General features: G+C 42.9%; 2 protein-coding genes across 2 annotated transcripts in view; both read right to left on the bottom strand.

Annotated features, from left to right (window-relative positions):
* Window positions 1–2,331: 2,331 nt before the first annotated feature.
* Window positions 2,332–5,936, bottom strand: CUNH3orf38 (chromosome unknown C3orf38 homolog). Its single transcript, XM_018563210.1, has 3 exons — window positions 5,779–5,936; window positions 4,164–4,369; window positions 2,332–2,897 (listed from the first exon to the last, which is right to left on the bottom strand). Exons 1-3 carry the CDS (start codon window positions 5,903–5,905, stop codon window positions 2,352–2,354), a joined length of 879 nt encoding a protein of 292 aa, XP_018418712.1. The 5' UTR covers window positions 5,906–5,936; the 3' UTR covers window positions 2,332–2,351.
* A 10,316-nt stretch (window positions 5,937–16,252) lies between these two features.
* The window catches only part of ZNF654 (zinc finger protein 654), a 27,676-nt gene continuing 26,074 nt past the window's right edge, over window positions 16,253–17,854 (bottom strand). The window contains exon 9 of the mRNA XM_018563214.1: window positions 16,253–16,497. Within this exon, the coding sequence (XP_018418716.1) occupies window positions 16,487–16,497 (11 nt within the window). The 3' untranslated portion in view covers window positions 16,253–16,486. The remainder of the gene's footprint in view (window positions 16,498–17,854) is intronic.

Genomic DNA, 17,854 nt, shown 5'->3' on the forward strand with positions numbered 1-17,854 from the left:
TAGGCGTGAGGCCCCCGAGGAACATTCCAATGTGCTGTGGAGGAGGGGACAGGCTGGAGAGAGCACCGTGACAACTGGCTGGCTCAGAACTTTGGGCGAGTATATCTTATCTATGGACACAATAGACACAAACAAGCACTTAATCCCTGCAATGAAGGGGTAGTCCCACTGCAAGGGTTAATACAAAAAAAATGCCTGGAGTTCTTCTTTAAGGGAAATCTGTACAAATATGAATATGGCTGCCTTGTTCTGAAACTGCAAGTTGCCTGCCCGTGCCTGGCGTTCTTACTATAACAAGCAAGCAGACCTGCAAAATAAGAGTGGTCACAACTCTTCTGCATACTTGTCCCAGGTCAGAGGTTTAAAAAGTAATGAGGCCAATGGACCACAATGACAACCAAGAAACTGTATTTTTATGGAAAGTTGTCCAGCAATAGCAGTAACCAAAAGGTCCTTAGCACAGGTTCTCTTTTAGAGCTTACAACAGTAGGTACAATGAAACGCTGATCACAAAAGAAAAAATACTGACTAATTCAGCCCAATACCAGACTAAAATGAAATTGAATACCTTTGCCTGGCACCACGCTACGGAGATGCTTACATAAAGAAAAGGTTATTAGGTTACACTTCCAGTCAAAAGATAGATTTTCTCTGACTGGCAGTGCGGCAAGGGAATATGGAGCCGGTTTCCCGATCAATCAGGCAGCAGGTAATGACTTCCTGATTGGCTGGGGAGCCGGCTTCTTGGCCAATTAGCATGGAGCCAGCGTCCCGGCCTAACATCAGTGCTTACTTTTATGTGAATAGCTTCATTCTGATAACTATAACTACTAGACACCCAGGGCCAATAATGTTCCACATGCAGACAGCTGGAGCATCCGTTGCAAATTAAACACTAAACTCAGGAGTTAAACCTTAAAAATTAATTTAAGTACCCTAACCATTAACAAAAATGTATCTTATTTGTGTATCACTCGGCTGTAGATCCTCAAATCATCTCTGAATTGGCGCTGACACTGTCCTTCCTTCTGGAGGGGGGCTACTTTTGTTCCACATGGTCCCAGTGTGTGTTGTAAAGCAGCAGCCACTCCAAGCTCACTCCCGTGATGGACTACAATCGCATGTTTAGTTTATTCATTTGTATTAAGATTGTAGTCCATCAATGAGTGAGCTTGGATCAGTGGCTACGTTACAACACAAACAAGGACCATGGGGAACAAAAGTAGCCACCCTCCAGAAGGAAGGACAGTGTCAGCACCAATTCAGAAATGATTTGAGGATCTACAGCCGAGTGATACACAAATAAGATACATTTTTGTTAATAGTGAAGGTACTTGAATGCTTTTTTAAGGTTTAATTCCTGAGTTTAGTGTTACTTTAGAGTTGCATAATTTTAGCTTAAGGCAAAAATCTGTTTTTAATTTCATTTTCATGTTAAAGGTTTGAACAAAGAGGCCATTATTACATATGTTTTCCCTATCAGAACATAATGTAAGAAAACAGTCATTGAGATGGAAAATTGAAGAGAAGAGCTGTACTGTGTCCAATACAACACAATACATGACAATGTAAAAGCCGGTAAACTTAAAGTGGAACCTCAGTTAGAAAATAGTTTGGTTTTTACTGCAGGAGAGACTGTATGTCTTTTCTGCAATAAACATGTATTACCTTCCGGCTAGCAAGTATCTAAAGACTACATGCACAGCTCAGTGTACAATCTTGGCATGCTTTGGTGCGGTGATAAATTAACTCCAGTGCACATTGGAGGGAGTACCATTACCCTGCGTCAGTCAATCAAGATGGCATTAGGCGCTGAACCTGGAAGAAGACCAGGCAAAGATGTCAGCAGAGGAGAGGGAGCTCACAGATGTTTTATCGTTCAAAGGGAGGTAAATGCTGAGGACTTTGGTTCCACTTTAACTAGAAGCTTGTTAAAAATAATTACTACTGATACAACTTTTTCTGTGAATAAATATCAAGATTACCAAGACTGACTTCTGATGGAACGAGGGAAATTTTCCTATGCACAGCCGACTCCCTTTCGGAAGTCAGTTAATCCAACTAAAAGTCATCAAACAGGCAGCTTTGCTAAGCATGCTTCATCCTACCCTTACTAGCTAACCAATATTAGCTTTATAGCAAATGTTAATCCAGTAAGACGTATTTAATGCTTTGTAGAACTATGTGAATGACATTAGTAGCATTGTTACACAAAGACAACATACTTTCGGTTTATCAGGTAAAAGTTAGCAGTGTGTATTTATCTTTCTACTGCATTGGGTTTCATTAGCACTGACAGTCACAGACCAGCAGAGAAAATACAGGAAATAGAACTTAAACAGTTCAAACCATCAGCCGGTATCAGAATAGTAGAGTTCCAATTCACCAGTCTGGTAAGTAACATACGGCAAACACTTTGCCTGTTCAGAGCCCAGTAAGTCCTGCCCCAAGACTTTCAGATCTACGTGCTTGATCTTCCAATTTTTACCAATCGGACATCGTATTAGTCCAAAGATCTGTTCAAATATTCCCAAACAGGCCCCATCCCTGTGGATTGTACCAGCAACTGCCACCACAACCAGTCCATGAGGAGTAGACACACATTTTAATCCTCCGCTGTCAGTGCTGGGGCTAAATATCAGTCTCTCGTCTCGGGTAAGTGCAAGCAGCCGTAGACTCGCCATCTGAGCGCCGTTGTGCTCCTCAACATCCTGCTCCTCTGCTTTGTAGGCAAACTTAAGTATGGCATTCTCCCAGAAGTGCTGAGGTCCCCAGTCCCCCTTTTCTTGTCCAAACGAAGCATTCTGGGAGTTCAGAAGAATGTAGAACCACTCACAAAACTTTTCACCAAGTAATTTATAGTCCAGCTGCTCCAGATGGGGTTTTGTTTCTTGCACCTGGAAAAGTTAAAAGGTATGAACCTTCCCTTTTTTTAATAACTGTGTTTCATTCTATTGTATGGTCTATAAGTTCTAACACACATACCATTTAAAGTAAGCTGGGTTTTGCTCTGAAGTCAGAACTTTTGATTCGTACAACTAAGTCATGGCCTCAAAGTATAACATAAGGCCTGTGGCGGAACAGAACTGCTTGCAGCATGCCGGGCCAGTATGCCTCATATCAGCTGCCTTACGTTCTGCTATAAGCTCATGATCACTGAAGTGACTCTTCTGATTAGGGAATAGCTGCCATCAGTGGCTGGCAATTGTACCGACCTCCTGACATAACCTCATCTTTTATATTTGACAAAAAGAGATCGGTATTATATTGTGTTTTTGGGCACTAAAATTAACTTAAGAGAACTATGAGGGTAACCTTTTTATCCCATAGTTCTCTTTCGGGTCATGGTAGGACATATACTAACATCCTCCAGTGACCCAAAGCTCAGTATATAGCGAGCTGATGCCCGCTATATACTGAGAGTGCTGCAGCCGGGACGGATCTCGACAATACTGTCGAGATCAACCCTGCTGGCTGATTGACAGCGGGCTCTGCCTATCTTGAGGCAGAGCCGCTGTGCCCACAGCCTCCCCCGTCCCTTTGGATCGGAGAGGGGGGGAATCCCTATGGGGAGCAGTGACTGACAGTCACCGCTCTCTGCAGGGAGATGATCGGGAAGTGAGCGAGCGACGGTATGTGTTCGCTCACTTCCCAATCTATAGAGCCGACCTGTGACAGTTTCAATGTCACAGGTCGGCTCTAACTATGAGGATGAGTGTAAATCTCTAACCTCATAGTTCTCCTTTAAGTGTAATTTTTACTGAAATTTTGGGTTTGATAAAGAGTTGCACTAATATCATGCAACATAGAAATGTGTAACTGCCTGCATTTTATTTTACAGGAAATATAAAATGTTTGGAGGTTACAAGTAATTTTCAGGCCCAAAATGTGGATTGTAACATGTGTGCAAAGAAAAAAAGCCTTGGCAGCAAAAGGGTTAATAAAGACGGCCTTTTACGGTACTGAACTGCATGAGCGTAGCGCTTTCTGTAAGGAAATAAATTATGCAAATATATATGTAACACATGGACAGCCACTGACAAGAGGCGATTCTGCACTCAGTGACACAGCAGCTGCCACGTGGTCAGTATTGTCCTGATCTGGCCAATGTTATGTGCCAACCTTATGTGCCAAAGACAATGACAACACATTGCCCTGCTGACCTTCTTTCCCGGTTCTGACGTCTTGTAAACTCTCGGCCCGGCCCAGTGATCAATCGCATACTGGATCAGCTGACTCTTTTCACTGGATGGTGGCACTGCAAGTTTTTCTGCGGCCAGGTACTTAAAAATGGCGTCGCGGTTAACTTTCCGTCTCTTCAAGAGCTCTGTAGCGTCCTTGCTGTATACTAGTATGGCATCGATGGCCTCTAAAAGATTGAAACAAACATACAGTGCGTACAATGAGGAATAACACCCAACGCAAATACAAACATGAATCTACATTCAGCATTACAGAAAACAATGTTGTGTTCAGCCAAATACAGCAATCTGATAACATTGGTACCAGAAATCACAGCTGGAGCTTAGCCCACTCAGAGGTACCAGGTAGCCAATGTGTCTAAAGAACTACAGCTAGCAAACGTTTGGGGACTTTTGTCTTTCTGCTCCTTTCTTGTACCATACGCAGCGCAGTGTTATCAGTGTACATCATCCACACATCTTTGTGTCAGGATGAATTAAAGTGGCCATGTTAACTAAGGGCAAATTACTAGATCTCCCTTTACTTCCTGGATTTCTGGCACATGTGACCATGCACATCATCATCTCAGGGGAGGAAAATGGCTTTCCCTGAGATCTCCCAGCAATGCTCTGCTGATGTAATCTTCCCAAGATGCAATGCTCGGGCACAATTACATCATTGGTGCCAGAACTGGACCAGGAAGTAGATGAACTCTATTTGTAAGTAAATGAAAAACAAGTTTATAGGAGAACTATGAGGTGAGTGAAAATCACTCATCCTCATATTTCGAGCCGACGTGTGACAATGAAACTGTCACACGTCGGATCAATAAATCGGGAAGTGAGCGAACGCATACCATTACTCGCTCACTTCTCAATCATCTCCCTGCAGAGAGCAGTGACTGTCAATCACCGCTCCCCATAGGGATTCCCCCCACTCATTCAGCACTGACTGGAAGAACGGACAGGGGAGGGTACAGCTGGCTCTGCCTCTAGATAGGCAGGGCCAGCTGTCATTCACGAAGCTGGGTGGATCTCGACAGTAATGTTGGGATTCGTCCCGGCTGCGGTGGTCTCAGTATACCGTGATCTGTAGCTCGCAATATACTGAGCTTTAGGTCACGGTTGGAGGTTAGTATATGTCCTCCCGTGACCCTTAAGAGAACTATGGGGATAAACACTTGCCCCATAGTTCCCTTTTAACTAATGAATGAAAGATGATTTTAAATCAGCATGCAGAGCTGTAAGCTGATGTGATATTTAGTAAAAGGGGGTGAAGGTTCACTTTACTCCTCGTGGAGGCCCTAGACGTAACTTATTTACATTGCAGTGTTTAAGGGGGAAAATCCATGCGTTCTGCTTTAAATGAACTCTGTTTCATAAAGTTTTTGAAGAATGCATTGTGACGCATGTCCACAATGAACACCTGTGGACATGTCTTCTGCATACCTTACCACCCCCGCTGGTGGTGATGGGACTTTGAGGACACTCCTCTGTACAGGAAGCTGCAGGCTCCCTGTATAGACCCGGCCACAGCTATCACCCATCATCTCATGCCTATGGGACAGAACACTGTACCAGGTAACAGCCCGCTCACCTTCCCGGTCATAGACACGGATGAGCCGGTTAGTGACAGTTTCCGCCACAGAGAAGAGCTCCGAGGTGTCCAGCCCCTCCAACAACTGGCGGCAGCCCTCCTTTTCCCGGGCGCTGAGCCCCGCCATGGCTGACCCCTTCGGTGTAACACCCACTACTTCCGGCTTCACACTGACAGCCGAAAAACGAAACCAAAGCCGACATTCTACTTCCGGCGACGTCATCTGCCGGAACTTTCTACGGAGGCACACCGGAAGCTAGAAAGGCGCACGGCATGCCGGGAGTTGTAGTTCATGTCCATGACCTGGAGAATCACGGCTGTTTAGGAATGCAGTATGTTCATCAGATCAGTTCTCTGAGTAAAAGCGTCACTGCGGCTCTGAGTTAAAAGGACATTTGGTTGAGCTTCCAAAGCAGAATATTTGTGGTGTTTACATTTTTTTTTTCAATTTCTTTAATCAGGATCAGATGTAGGACTTCTGCACTTGGGTGCCTGGGGCTGTACAATGTATAGTTAAGGCATATTTCCCCTCCTGGGCGCCACAGGTGCTGCATACAGCCTCCCAATAGTAGGCAGGTACACGGGGTACTTGTGTAAAAATAGGCACATGCATAAAGACATACAGCCCTGGAGGCAGACAGTCTGCGTCTGGTGTTGTACATCTAAACTCATGCACGCAATTACACACGTATCAGCTTATACGGCCCTACAGCCTCGGACAGCCATTGTTTTCTATGGGTGGCTGTACGCAGCACCTGTGGCACCCAGGTGGCGAAAGATGCCCACATTTTTTGTTGTATGGCCCCAGGAGCCCATGTGCATGAGACCTAAATCCCAAATAAACTAACACAAAAGTTGGGAGCAGACAGGCTCTAAAGCTGAAGAGACATGTTATGTTACTTCTGCAATAAAACAATCTTTCGTGTTCACAATCTTCTTTAGAATGTACACTGAGCTATGCATGCTCAGCTCCATGTACATTCTCGGCACATCTCCGTACAAGAATGGATCTACTAGATTGTAAGCTCTCACAGCAGGGCCCTCCTAACCCTATTGTACTGAAATTCTATTGCAACTGTACTGTCGCCCCCATTTATAAAGTGTTGGTGCTGCATAAATCCTGTATTATAAGAATACTAAGAATGAATTCCTGCGCACATGCATGGGAGTTACGTCATTCCGATTTGGCCAATAAAGATGGCCGAAGAATCCGAACCCAGAAGAAGGCGGCTGGGGGAAATGCCAGTGCTGGCGAGAGTGATAGGGAGTGAATTTAGTTCAGCTTTTAGGCTGTGTTCACACCATGTCTGGACCAGATCTGCAAACTTAGTGCAGTGTATTTTTACCACATTCCAGCATTTTTTTTTTCCTAGCTTAAAATGGGCTTTCAGGTACTTTCCAGTGCGCCTGCATGCATTTTTGATGCGTTCCGTTGCAATCAAGTGCAGCTAAATTTGGCAAGCAGGATTTTTTCTGAATACCAGAACTGAATGCACTGGTGTAAACAGAGCACCACAAATCCAGTTGGAAAGCATTGTGACACGATTCTGATGCATCTGCCGAACTGAATGGACTGCATCTGGTGTGAACTAGCCCTAAATCTGAATTCTACCTAAAAAGTTAAATGCATTCAAGTACCTCGACTATTAACAAAAATGTATCTTATTTGTGTATCACTCGGCTGTAGATCCTCCAATCATCTCTGAATTGGTGCTGACACTGTCCTTCCTTCTTTGTAAACTAAACTTGAGATTGTAGTCCATCACGGGAGTGAGCTTGGAGCGGTGGCTACTTTACAACACGCACAGGGACCATGGGGAACAAAAGTAGTCACCCTCCAGAAGGAAGGACAGTGTCAGCACCAATACAGAGATGATTTGAGGATCTACAGACGAGTGACACACAAATAAGATACATTTTTGATAATAAAGTATTTGAATGCATTTTTAAGATTTAACTCCTTAAAGAAAGAAAAAAAGGTAGAATTCAGATTTAAAGGGTGGCTACTTCTGTTCCCTATGGTTCCTTTGTGTGTTCTATGTGAGCCATTGCTCCGAGCTCACTCCTGTGATGGACTACAATCTCATGTTTAGTTTACTAATTTGTATTGAGATTGTAGTCCATCACGGGGGGGCTTGGAGCGGTGGCTACTTTACAACACACACAGGGACCATGGGGAAGAAAAGTAGCCACATTCCAGAAGGAGGGACAGTGTCAGCGCCAATTCAGAGATGATTTGGGGATCTATAGCCGAGTGATACACAAAGAAGATACATTTTTGTTAATAATTAAAGTACTTGAATATATTTCTAAGATTTACCTCCTGAGTTTTGTGCCACTTTTTAATTGATTGCCCAGAAATTTTTAAAACTAAAATGAGCTCTGGCAGCCAAATGGTGTTATTTGAAGTGCCCTGAACTCAAAAATTTAAGATTTGCATATGTTATAGGGAACATTAAGACATTTCCTGAACAATTTAAATTTTCTCCTGAATTCCATTCCAAAAATAGCAGTACACTTCCTGTGCCTTGATCCTGTGTGAGATCACCTGTGCGGTTTTGTTTGCTGCAGAACTTCTAATCTCCTCATGCAAGGCTATGGGAATGCAAAACGCAGCTAAAGCAGGTCAGATGTCCCCCTTGCAATGAATTCTGAAGGATCTAAATCTGAAGTCAGAAGGTCACTGCATTTCCCCAAGCCCTAAGGCATTGCTACCTCAGACTTTTAGTCTGAGGAGATTTGGAGTAAGATTTATTGATGTCCCTACTGTGCTGCTCACTGTTTTTCTTGCTAGAGAGGAAGATGCACCCAACAACCTGCAGTGCAAGCATCTCTCTGCTTCTTTTATTTTGTGAATCTGTGATTTCTGTATCTGCTGCTTCTTAGTCATTACTGCACCAGTCATCAGATCACCACTCATCAGTGAGACAGCTTTGACATCAGGAAACAAAGCCCTGCCTCCACCAAGATGACCGCCTCCACACTCAGCAGAGGCCTGGTAAGTCAGTGATGAATTAGGGACCAATAAATAAAAAATATAAATAAAAAGGACTAAAATTCGGAGCCGCTGAGTAAGATGGCCGCAGTCTGACAGGGCTCCGCAACACCCGGTCCCCTGAGAGCTACAATAAGCTATTAATCTCACCTTGAGTGACACCGGGACATTGGGCATTACTCCCCGATCTCCTACAAGGTCTTAAGTCCCTGATAGGTCAGACTTTTTCCTGCCTTTCTCCACCTACCTTGCAGAAGTGGGGTCCTTGGTTTTTATCCCACCCTGGCTACAACCTGCATGGAGTTTGCATGTTCACCTTGTGCTTGCCTGGATTTCCTCCAGGCACTCTTGTTTCCTCCCACACTCCAAATATATGCTGGCAGGTAAGTTGACATATGCATTCATGTGTACGTATTAGAAATAAAGATTTTAGATTGTAAGCTCTTTGAGAGCAGGGACTGATGTGGATGTACAGCATATAACTTATTATAAAGCTAAATAAATTGCCGTAATACATACACTATATTGCCAAAATTATTGAGACGCCAGCCTTTACAAGCACATGAACTTTAACCTTTCCCCCCCCCCTTTTTTCCCCCCCTCACCCCTCACCTTGAATCCCGGGATCCGCTGCCCCATCTTGAATCCCGGGACCGGCTCGGAGGGCGTCAGGAGGAGGACGGGAGATCAGCTCCTTGCTGATCTCCGTCCGGGATGTATCTATCGGGTTGAGGTCAGGACTCTATGCAGGCCAGTCAAGTTCCTCCACCCCAAACTCCCCCATCCATGTCTTTATGGACCTTGCTTTGTGCACTGGTGCAGTCATGTTGGAACAGGAAGGGGCCATCCCCAAACTGTTCCCACAAAGTTGGGAGCATGCAATTGTCCAAAATGTCTTGGTATGCCGATACCTTAAGAGTTCCCTTCCCTGGAACTAAGGGGCCAAGCCCAACCCCTGAAAAACAACCCCACACCATAATCCCACCTCCACCAAACTTTACACTTGGTACATTGCAGCCAGGCAAGTACCGTTCTGGCAACCGCCAAACCCAGACAGGTCCATCGGATTGCCAGGCAGAGAAGCGTGATTCGTCACTCCAGAGAACACGTCTCCACTTCTCTAGAGTCCAGTGCTTTACAACACTGCACCCGACGCTTTGCATTGCACTTGGTGATGTAAGGCTTGGATGCAGTTGCTCGGCCATGGAAACTCATTCCATGAAGCTCACTGAAGATTGTGCCAATCTGAAGGCCACATGAAGTTTGGAGGTCTGTAGACTCCGCAGACAGTTGGCGACTTCTGTGCACTTCAGCATGCGCTGACCCCGCTCTGTCATTTTACGTGGCCTACCACTTCGTGGCCGAGTTGCTGTTGTTCCCAGTTGCTTCCACTTTGTTATAATACCACTAACAGTGACCGTGGAATATTTAGTAGCAAGGAAATTTCACGGATGGACTTGTTGCACAGGTGGCAACCTATCACGGTACCAAGCTTGAATTCACTGAGCTGAAAGCGACTGATTCTTTCACAAATGTTTATAGAAGTGTCTGCATGCCTAGGTGCTTGATTTTATACACCTGTGGCCATGGAGGCGATTGGAACACCTGAATCCAATGATTTGGAGGGATGTCCCAATACGTTTGGCAATATAGTGTATGAGACTACAATACATAAACACTGCATCATAAACTTTATAGTTCATTTAGAATATATAAGTAACTCAGTTTACAAGTGGGCCAACTGTAGCTCAGCTGAAAAGTTGAGATCCTAGACAGCTCCAAATCCTTGGAAGACTCCATCCAAAACCAATCCATTATGGGAAGGCATGTAAAGGGTGTTTACATGCAAATCGCACATGGTAACATCTACAAAATGCTGCTACAATTTATAAATATAATGTATTCTGGAAATACAGAAGAAATCAAACCATTTTAATGTTGACAAAAAAACTTTTATTAAATAGGTTATATACAATACAAAAGCAGTTTCTGAGAAGCCTTTACCAAGTGATTGCAGGTCTATAGCTCTGTCATAATTCAATGACGGGGAAGCATGTATCCTATGTTATTTACACCGGGAACAAAGATAAAAAACTGCAATCAGCTCCTATCAACACAATTATATGTACATGTTAAATATAAATTAGAATATCAAAGGCTATATTTTATTTAAAAAAGGGAACACTACAAAGGAGAAAATTACCGTACACCATTGATAGTAAAACATTTGTATTGGACTTCCTATTTTTCTATTGTTACTATTGTCACTGTCACTGTATGTAAAATAAAAAAATAAATCAATATATCCACCGATTCACATTTTAATGCATTGATTTAACAGTATGTTGTGTTGTGTTGATGTGCATTGCGCTAGGGCAGCCTCATTTTGAATGGGCTGTCAATGCACCACAAAGGACAAAATCATGCATACAGGATTTTTATCCAATGCAGCAAAACACAATCCATAATATTATGTTACTGTGCATTGTGGTGCGCTGCAACTTGTGCGTCATAGCTGTGTTACCCTAACGCATTAGGGTGCCTTTGAAAATTAACGGCACTGCAACATGCTAACATATGGGATTTATGGGACCTTTAACTGCTGCAGAGAGGGGGGAGAGATGTTGGAAGGACCAGTCTAAGAACAAGCCGGCTCTGTGCATCAGATCAGTATGACTTAGGCCTCGTTCACACCTGACCGTTTTGTAGGGCGTTCTACGCTCGACGAACGCTCTACAAAACGGTCAAAAATATAAATTGCATTGTAGTCAATGCCCTCGTTCCCACCTTGGCGTATTTCGGCCCGTCCCTAACGCCCTACAAAACGGCCCACGCCTGAAAAGGTCCCGGGACTACTTTGGGCCGTTTTGTAGGGCGTTTTCCATTGGGATACAGCCAAGTAGCCTTTGGAATCGCGCAACTTTTTTACCGCGAATCACAAGATTTCTTGACCCCCTACACCCTCATGCAGGTCATCACAGCTACTGTATTTTAATTTGTTCTTTAAAGGAATATATTTAGTAGAACAGATTAAAGGCACATTTGTTTAAATACAATAGTATTGTAACCACTAGAGGGGGAATTTACATAGGAAAACAGCTTTATTCATATGAAACACTGCCTATTTACTGTTTATGCTACACTAATTGCCCCCACACCACACTGTACTGTACTGTACTGTAGCTCCTCTTCTGTCGCTTCGTTCAATGTACGTAAGAGAACACGTCATCCTCCGTAGAAATGGAAACTCGTCCGTTGTGATATATTGGTACCATATTTCTGAATAAAATACTGACAGCTAAACACACTGGTCTGGTTATAGAGAACAGTAAAATTATTAGCACTAATAAATAACTTTGAAATAACAAAATACATGATCAGAATTTACTGCAGTACACTATTCATCTTAAAATACTGAACATTTTTCAAAAATACACTAAACCTTATATATGCACAACTGGAGTGTAACCATTTTCTTGAAGCCTCTCTAGAAGACCCATTTGAGATATAACAGTTGAGCTATTTTCCAGATGAACAGTACAGAAAGCAAAAGTGCACGGTTTCGATCTAATAAAACCTTGGAAAGCTTCCACTATTTTTTTCTGATAACCTCATTCAATTAGCAAGACTGTGCTGGATCCCAAGTGTGCCTCACACATTAAGATGTCTGTTCAATTAAGTCCGGAAAACAAAAAGTGATATATCTGGTTAACCAGGAATACACAATAAATCGTACAACAAAATGTGTAATTTGTGCGACCAGCTTTACAGCTACCATACATATTCCAGCTTGTGTTCCAGTGCAAAATTTCTTTTCTTTGATATTTGAGAAACACAGTTAATATTTGTGAGCAAAGTTACTTCGGATAGATAAAATTGTTTCCACAGCTAGGTATAAAATATCTGAAAGAATGGATTTATTTCCTCATGCAATAAATCCTTAAAAAGAGATTGTCACAGCTGGGTTTATGTCAGAATCTGGATATTTAGCCTTATAGTAAACCTGTGCCCAGACTATACACAGTAAAGTATTTTTGCATACTATAGGCAGTAAAATAAAACAAGCCCCTATTCACTTCTAGAGCCATAGGAATTGTGGAGAAAGTGAGTCACAGTTCACAAAAGGGGCACTAAAATCTTAGCTCTTTTCCCATAAATTTCTACTGCTAAGGTTGGCAGCCTGCCAGCCCTGTTATGTAAACATACAGCATGTGCTGTAAGCTATTAGCAAATAACGTAAAGCTAACTTTACAGTCCTAGTTGTAAAATGTGAGAATTACTTTACAGGTCTGGATTGGCTCACTTTAAAACTGAACTCCGAGGAAAAAAAAAAAACCTTTCAGTGGGCTACCCCTGCACTGCAAGGGTTAAATTCTCAGCTCTGCTTTGGGTACCAGTTAAAAGAACTTTTATTTACAAAATCCCTCGCTCTTGCAGGCTCCCTCATCTATAAGATTGACCCCTGCTACTCAGTCAGTCATAGGCACTCTGACGTCATTGAGAACAACGCAGGACCAATAGCCCAGCATTGAACGCAAGGACAGCAAGGGACTGTCAACAACAAGCATCAGGGGCTGCAACATGCACCTAGAGGGACTTAGAAAATGTGTGAACAGAGAATCGGGTAGACCTTGCAAAACAGGCAAACAGTTGCTTGATGGCAAAAAAAACCCAGAAGGACTCAGATTTAGTGCAGTGTACCTTGACAGGAAAGGGTGGAACCTGACCCTTGAGACTATAAGCTTGAGTGATAAGTTTGTCAGAGATGGTGAAACCAGAATCTGATGTAGCCTTACATGGACCATCCAGAATGACAAAAAGGGATTCAGCCTTTCTGAAGAAGCAGTTGCTGAAAGATGGACTCTTCCAGCCCGTACCACATCCAGACACCAGAGGGAAGTAAAGGACTGGAGCCAGACAAAGGGATGAAAGATGTTCTAGTTAATGTGGAAGGCAGAAACTACCTTAGACAAGAAGGAAGCCCTGGACCTCAACACCGCCTTGTGCCTACTCAAACCCAGAAAAAGTTCCTTGAAGGATAAGGCACCAGCTCAGATACTTCCCTCACAGAGATATTGGCTGCAAGAAATGCCACCTTGCATGTAAGAATAGAAAGAGAGAGAAATATCTCTAATAGGTTCAAACAGTAGTTTCTGAAATGCAGAACCAGATTCACATCCCACAGAGTCACAAGGTAATAAACAGGGAGGGGGTTAGATGGTAGACTCCCTGTACAAAGGTCTTAATCAAGGTGTGAAAGACCAATGATCTCTGAAACAAGATAAAAAGGGCAGAAACTTGACCTTCAATAGTGCTGAGAGCCAACCACTGGTTCAGACCCAGCTGCAAGAAGGAGAGTATTCCTCCAACAGAGAAACTCCTGGGATGGAAGCCTGGAAATTCGCATCAAGTGAGGTAACCCTTTACATACCTGATGATAGACCTTGAGGAAATAGTCTTCCTAGCTTTTAGCATCTCCTGGGCCAGTCCTGAGCAATGAGGATCATCGAACTAGCTTCAAGGGAGGAAAGATTATGGTAATAAATTAGGGTGTACTGATCTCACGCAACCACCAGAGCATCAGTTGCTTTTGCTGTCGGATCCCTGTACATGGAGACAAACTTTTCTAGTTTGTTTACCCTAGAGGCCAGAAGGTCCATAACTGGGATCCCCCATCTGTGACACAGGTCCTGAAACACCTCTAGGGGCAGGCAGGGACCATTCCCTCGGGTCAAGGCAACGTAAACTGAGGAAGTTTGCCTGCCAATTGTCTACATCTGGGATGTACAAGTTGGACAAGACAGGAACATTTAATTCTGCCAAGGACAGGATCTGATTTACCTCTCTTGCTGCAGTGAGATTTCTGGTCTCTCCATGACCTTCCAGCAGGAAGGTCCAACATTGCAGAAACATCCAAATAATTTGTAGTACCAGGAGGGTGAAAGAGTCGAGAATCCAATTACCAAGTTCCCTCCACCAACTAGGCCGTGGCCCTCTCCCCATCCTGACCAGACTGGAATGAATGAGGATCTTCCAAAGGACAGGACGGATTTGCCAGAATTCTGAGCCACTGGGCCAGGGATGTCCTGGACCTTGGTGCCAAAAGAATTGGTGTGCCCAGGGACTCAACATTTTGTAATTGTGGAACAAGTCATTTGTGTTGTAGAGGTCTGGAGCAAAACTGGACAAAATGGGACTTTCTTGAAAAGGAAAACCCCAGCTTATACTTCAGGGATACCACCTCATGCACCCAAGTGTCTGACATGCAAGCTGTCCAAATGTCTGCAAAAGGTGAACAAATGTGCCTCCACTCTGGAAAGGCCATGTGAATGAGACACTTCTTTGAGGTGGATTTTTGAAGTCCAGCACTATAACCAACGTGTCTTATGTATGTGTGGTGTTAAAGAAAGTCCTATGTGAGCGATAAGCCGGGAAGCCTTCAGCAAGCCATCACAACTAAAGTTTAAAGCTACAGCCATTTATTCTATTCTATATTCACAGGTCAACTTCAACAGAAGTAAAAATCTCTTAAGAGGTTTTGACTAGTCAGCCATGATTTGGTTCAGTGAAGAGCAGGGCATGCTAGAGAAGACAGAATATTAGAGAGGGCTTCCAACCGCTTATCAGTTTGGTTCTTAAAAGAGAATTCCACATTTGTTGCTGTAAATTTTGAAAGACATTTTAACTGCGGTTTAGCTTTTGTTTGTAGTAGGTAATCAATTGTGTTGGTAATCTTGCTTAGTTTTCGGTTGCATGTGTATTTTGAGCTGTGTCTTTTTTCTACTAGCCATCATTTTGTTCTCCTTGGGTGTGTAACAAAGTAAGCTAGCGTGGCAATGTTGTGGGTGTGCTTGTTTTCTGCAGCCAACAAATCGTCTCCAAATGCAATGAGAAAACATTTGTAGAGTGTTTTGGTTTATGTGAGCTAAGACCAAAAAACTGGGCTAGGACAGTGAGTGGCTGTGTTTTCTAACTTTAAAATAGAGCAAACCATCTCATCAGACAAAAAAAACCCCCAGAAACTATCGGTGCAGAGAGAAAGCACCGCTCCTTCACAAGCTCAGCAGCGGAAAGAGATCTGGTGCTCACCAGTATGAGCAGGTCCTCGCTCCAGATTCACAAACACTCAAGGCAGAAAAACATCCGGCCACACACTGAATAATGCTGAAGCAGTTTACTGTAAATTAAGCCTGATGGGTGAAATGTGTCGAGAGGGGCGGAGCTTCGGACAGCACTTCATGATGTTGCACGTGCTTCAACAAACTTCTTCAATGTTAGTTGGTGTGCAGCCGGATCTTCTTCTGCCAAGAAAATATCAGGGTTAAAGAAAACACATACACTCAGCCTACATTTTTTTTATGCCTGTAGGCAGCAGAGTAACCCAGAGGTAAAAAAAACCCGCTGTGTCCCTTAATGGACTAAAAAGAAAAGAAAAGCGCTCTGGTTAGAGGAAGGTCAACAAGGCAGTTGTGATAAATATAAAATATTTTATTCAAATCAACCATCAAGGCAGTACACACTTCAAAATGACATGGCACATTGTTTTCTGTTGCTAAAATGTGAAAGTGAACATGTTTTTTTTTCCGAGACATGAAATATACACATCTAGCACTCCACAAGTATTTTCAGTAAAAATATGAAAGCTGGTAAGTCCTATTAAGGCCAAATTTATACTGGAAAAGGGGACGGTTTTGTGTCTTCTTGTGCAGCGTTTCACCAGGCACCTATGAGAACATGGATTAAAACAGATTAGTTCTTGAAATACATCCAAGCTATTCTCATGCAAATTCTTTTTAGTCATATATTTGCCGTTAGGAAATAATAAAATTTAAAAAAAAAAAAACATTTTCTGGTGCTTACTTGCTAGATCACTCCAAAGATCTGAAATATATTTATAATACAAAAGATTCATAAACAGATTTAAAATCAATTTTGACACTTTCCCAGATCATAACCGGTAAACTGATTACTAAGGCCCCATTCACACTGAGCGACATGAAAATCGCGCGATTTTGAGCGATATTGCACGACGAGCGATATTGAGCGACTTGTCGTGCAACTTTTTCCTATTGGGCTGTATGAAAACAGGAGAAATATCGCTCGAAAAAAGGGTCATGTAGGAGCGACAAGCTACCAGCGACGAGCTACAAGCGATATTGAGCGACGAGATGTGAACAGCTCCATTGAAATGGATTGGAGAAGCTACATAGAGCGATATCGCGTGGAAATATGAGCGATATCGCTGCAAAAATCGCTCGATAAAACGCTCAGTGTGAATGGGGCGTTACACATAACTACCCCAATATACCCTGTCAGCTGTCTCCAAGTACAACAACATATACATATATGTTCACTGAAATTTCTGGGAAAAACCGTTTGTGTTTAGCAGATATCATATTTGCTTTTTCAGGAGATGTGAAAAATCCCCATACAAATCTTAAAGTCTCATGAACACAACCTCAAAATCTATAGTTCAGCCCTGCCGTTGGATCAGAAGGAAAGGGGCACTCCCAAAGCCAGCAAGTTACAGAAACTAAGATAAAAAAGATAAAGCTTTTAGTATTCAAAATGTTTGAGTGATCTATCAAAGTAACACCTGAAAAGTCCCAGTGCCCAGTCTTTTTTTTTTTTTTCTGTTTCTCATAGGCATGTGGTGCAGTTCATCTACAGTGGCTGGTCCAGTTGTGTGTATTTACATTTCGACAATTGGTACATATAAAATGTGTAGCGTACAATTAAATAATGCAACTACATTACTAAAACATTCTCTGTGTTGGTTCCAGTCAAATGTTTTCATTTCCACATGAGAAAACTGATCTATTAGTACAAGGCTAATTCATGCACATGTGCCAAGTATTTTAAAACATAGCTTGTAGCAATTCTTTGCAAAGCAAAGTTGTGTTTTTCCCATGCAAATGAAAGCAACAGGTTAATTTAATGCCCCTTCCCAAGCAGCACTCATTTACCTTGCTCCTTTCTCCATTCCATTTCAGCACTTAAGAAAGTGCTAGTACTTGCTGATTGGCCCAGAAACATCACACAGGGGAGGGGAGCATGGAGCATTCATCAGCATTCAAAAGC

Source organism: Nanorana parkeri, unplaced genomic scaffold (assembly GCF_000935625.1).
Source record: "Nanorana parkeri isolate BGI_ZX_2015 unplaced genomic scaffold, ASM93562v1 scaffold642, whole genome shotgun sequence".
NCBI classification, from domain to species: Eukaryota; Metazoa; Chordata; class Amphibia; order Anura; family Dicroglossidae; genus Nanorana; species Nanorana parkeri.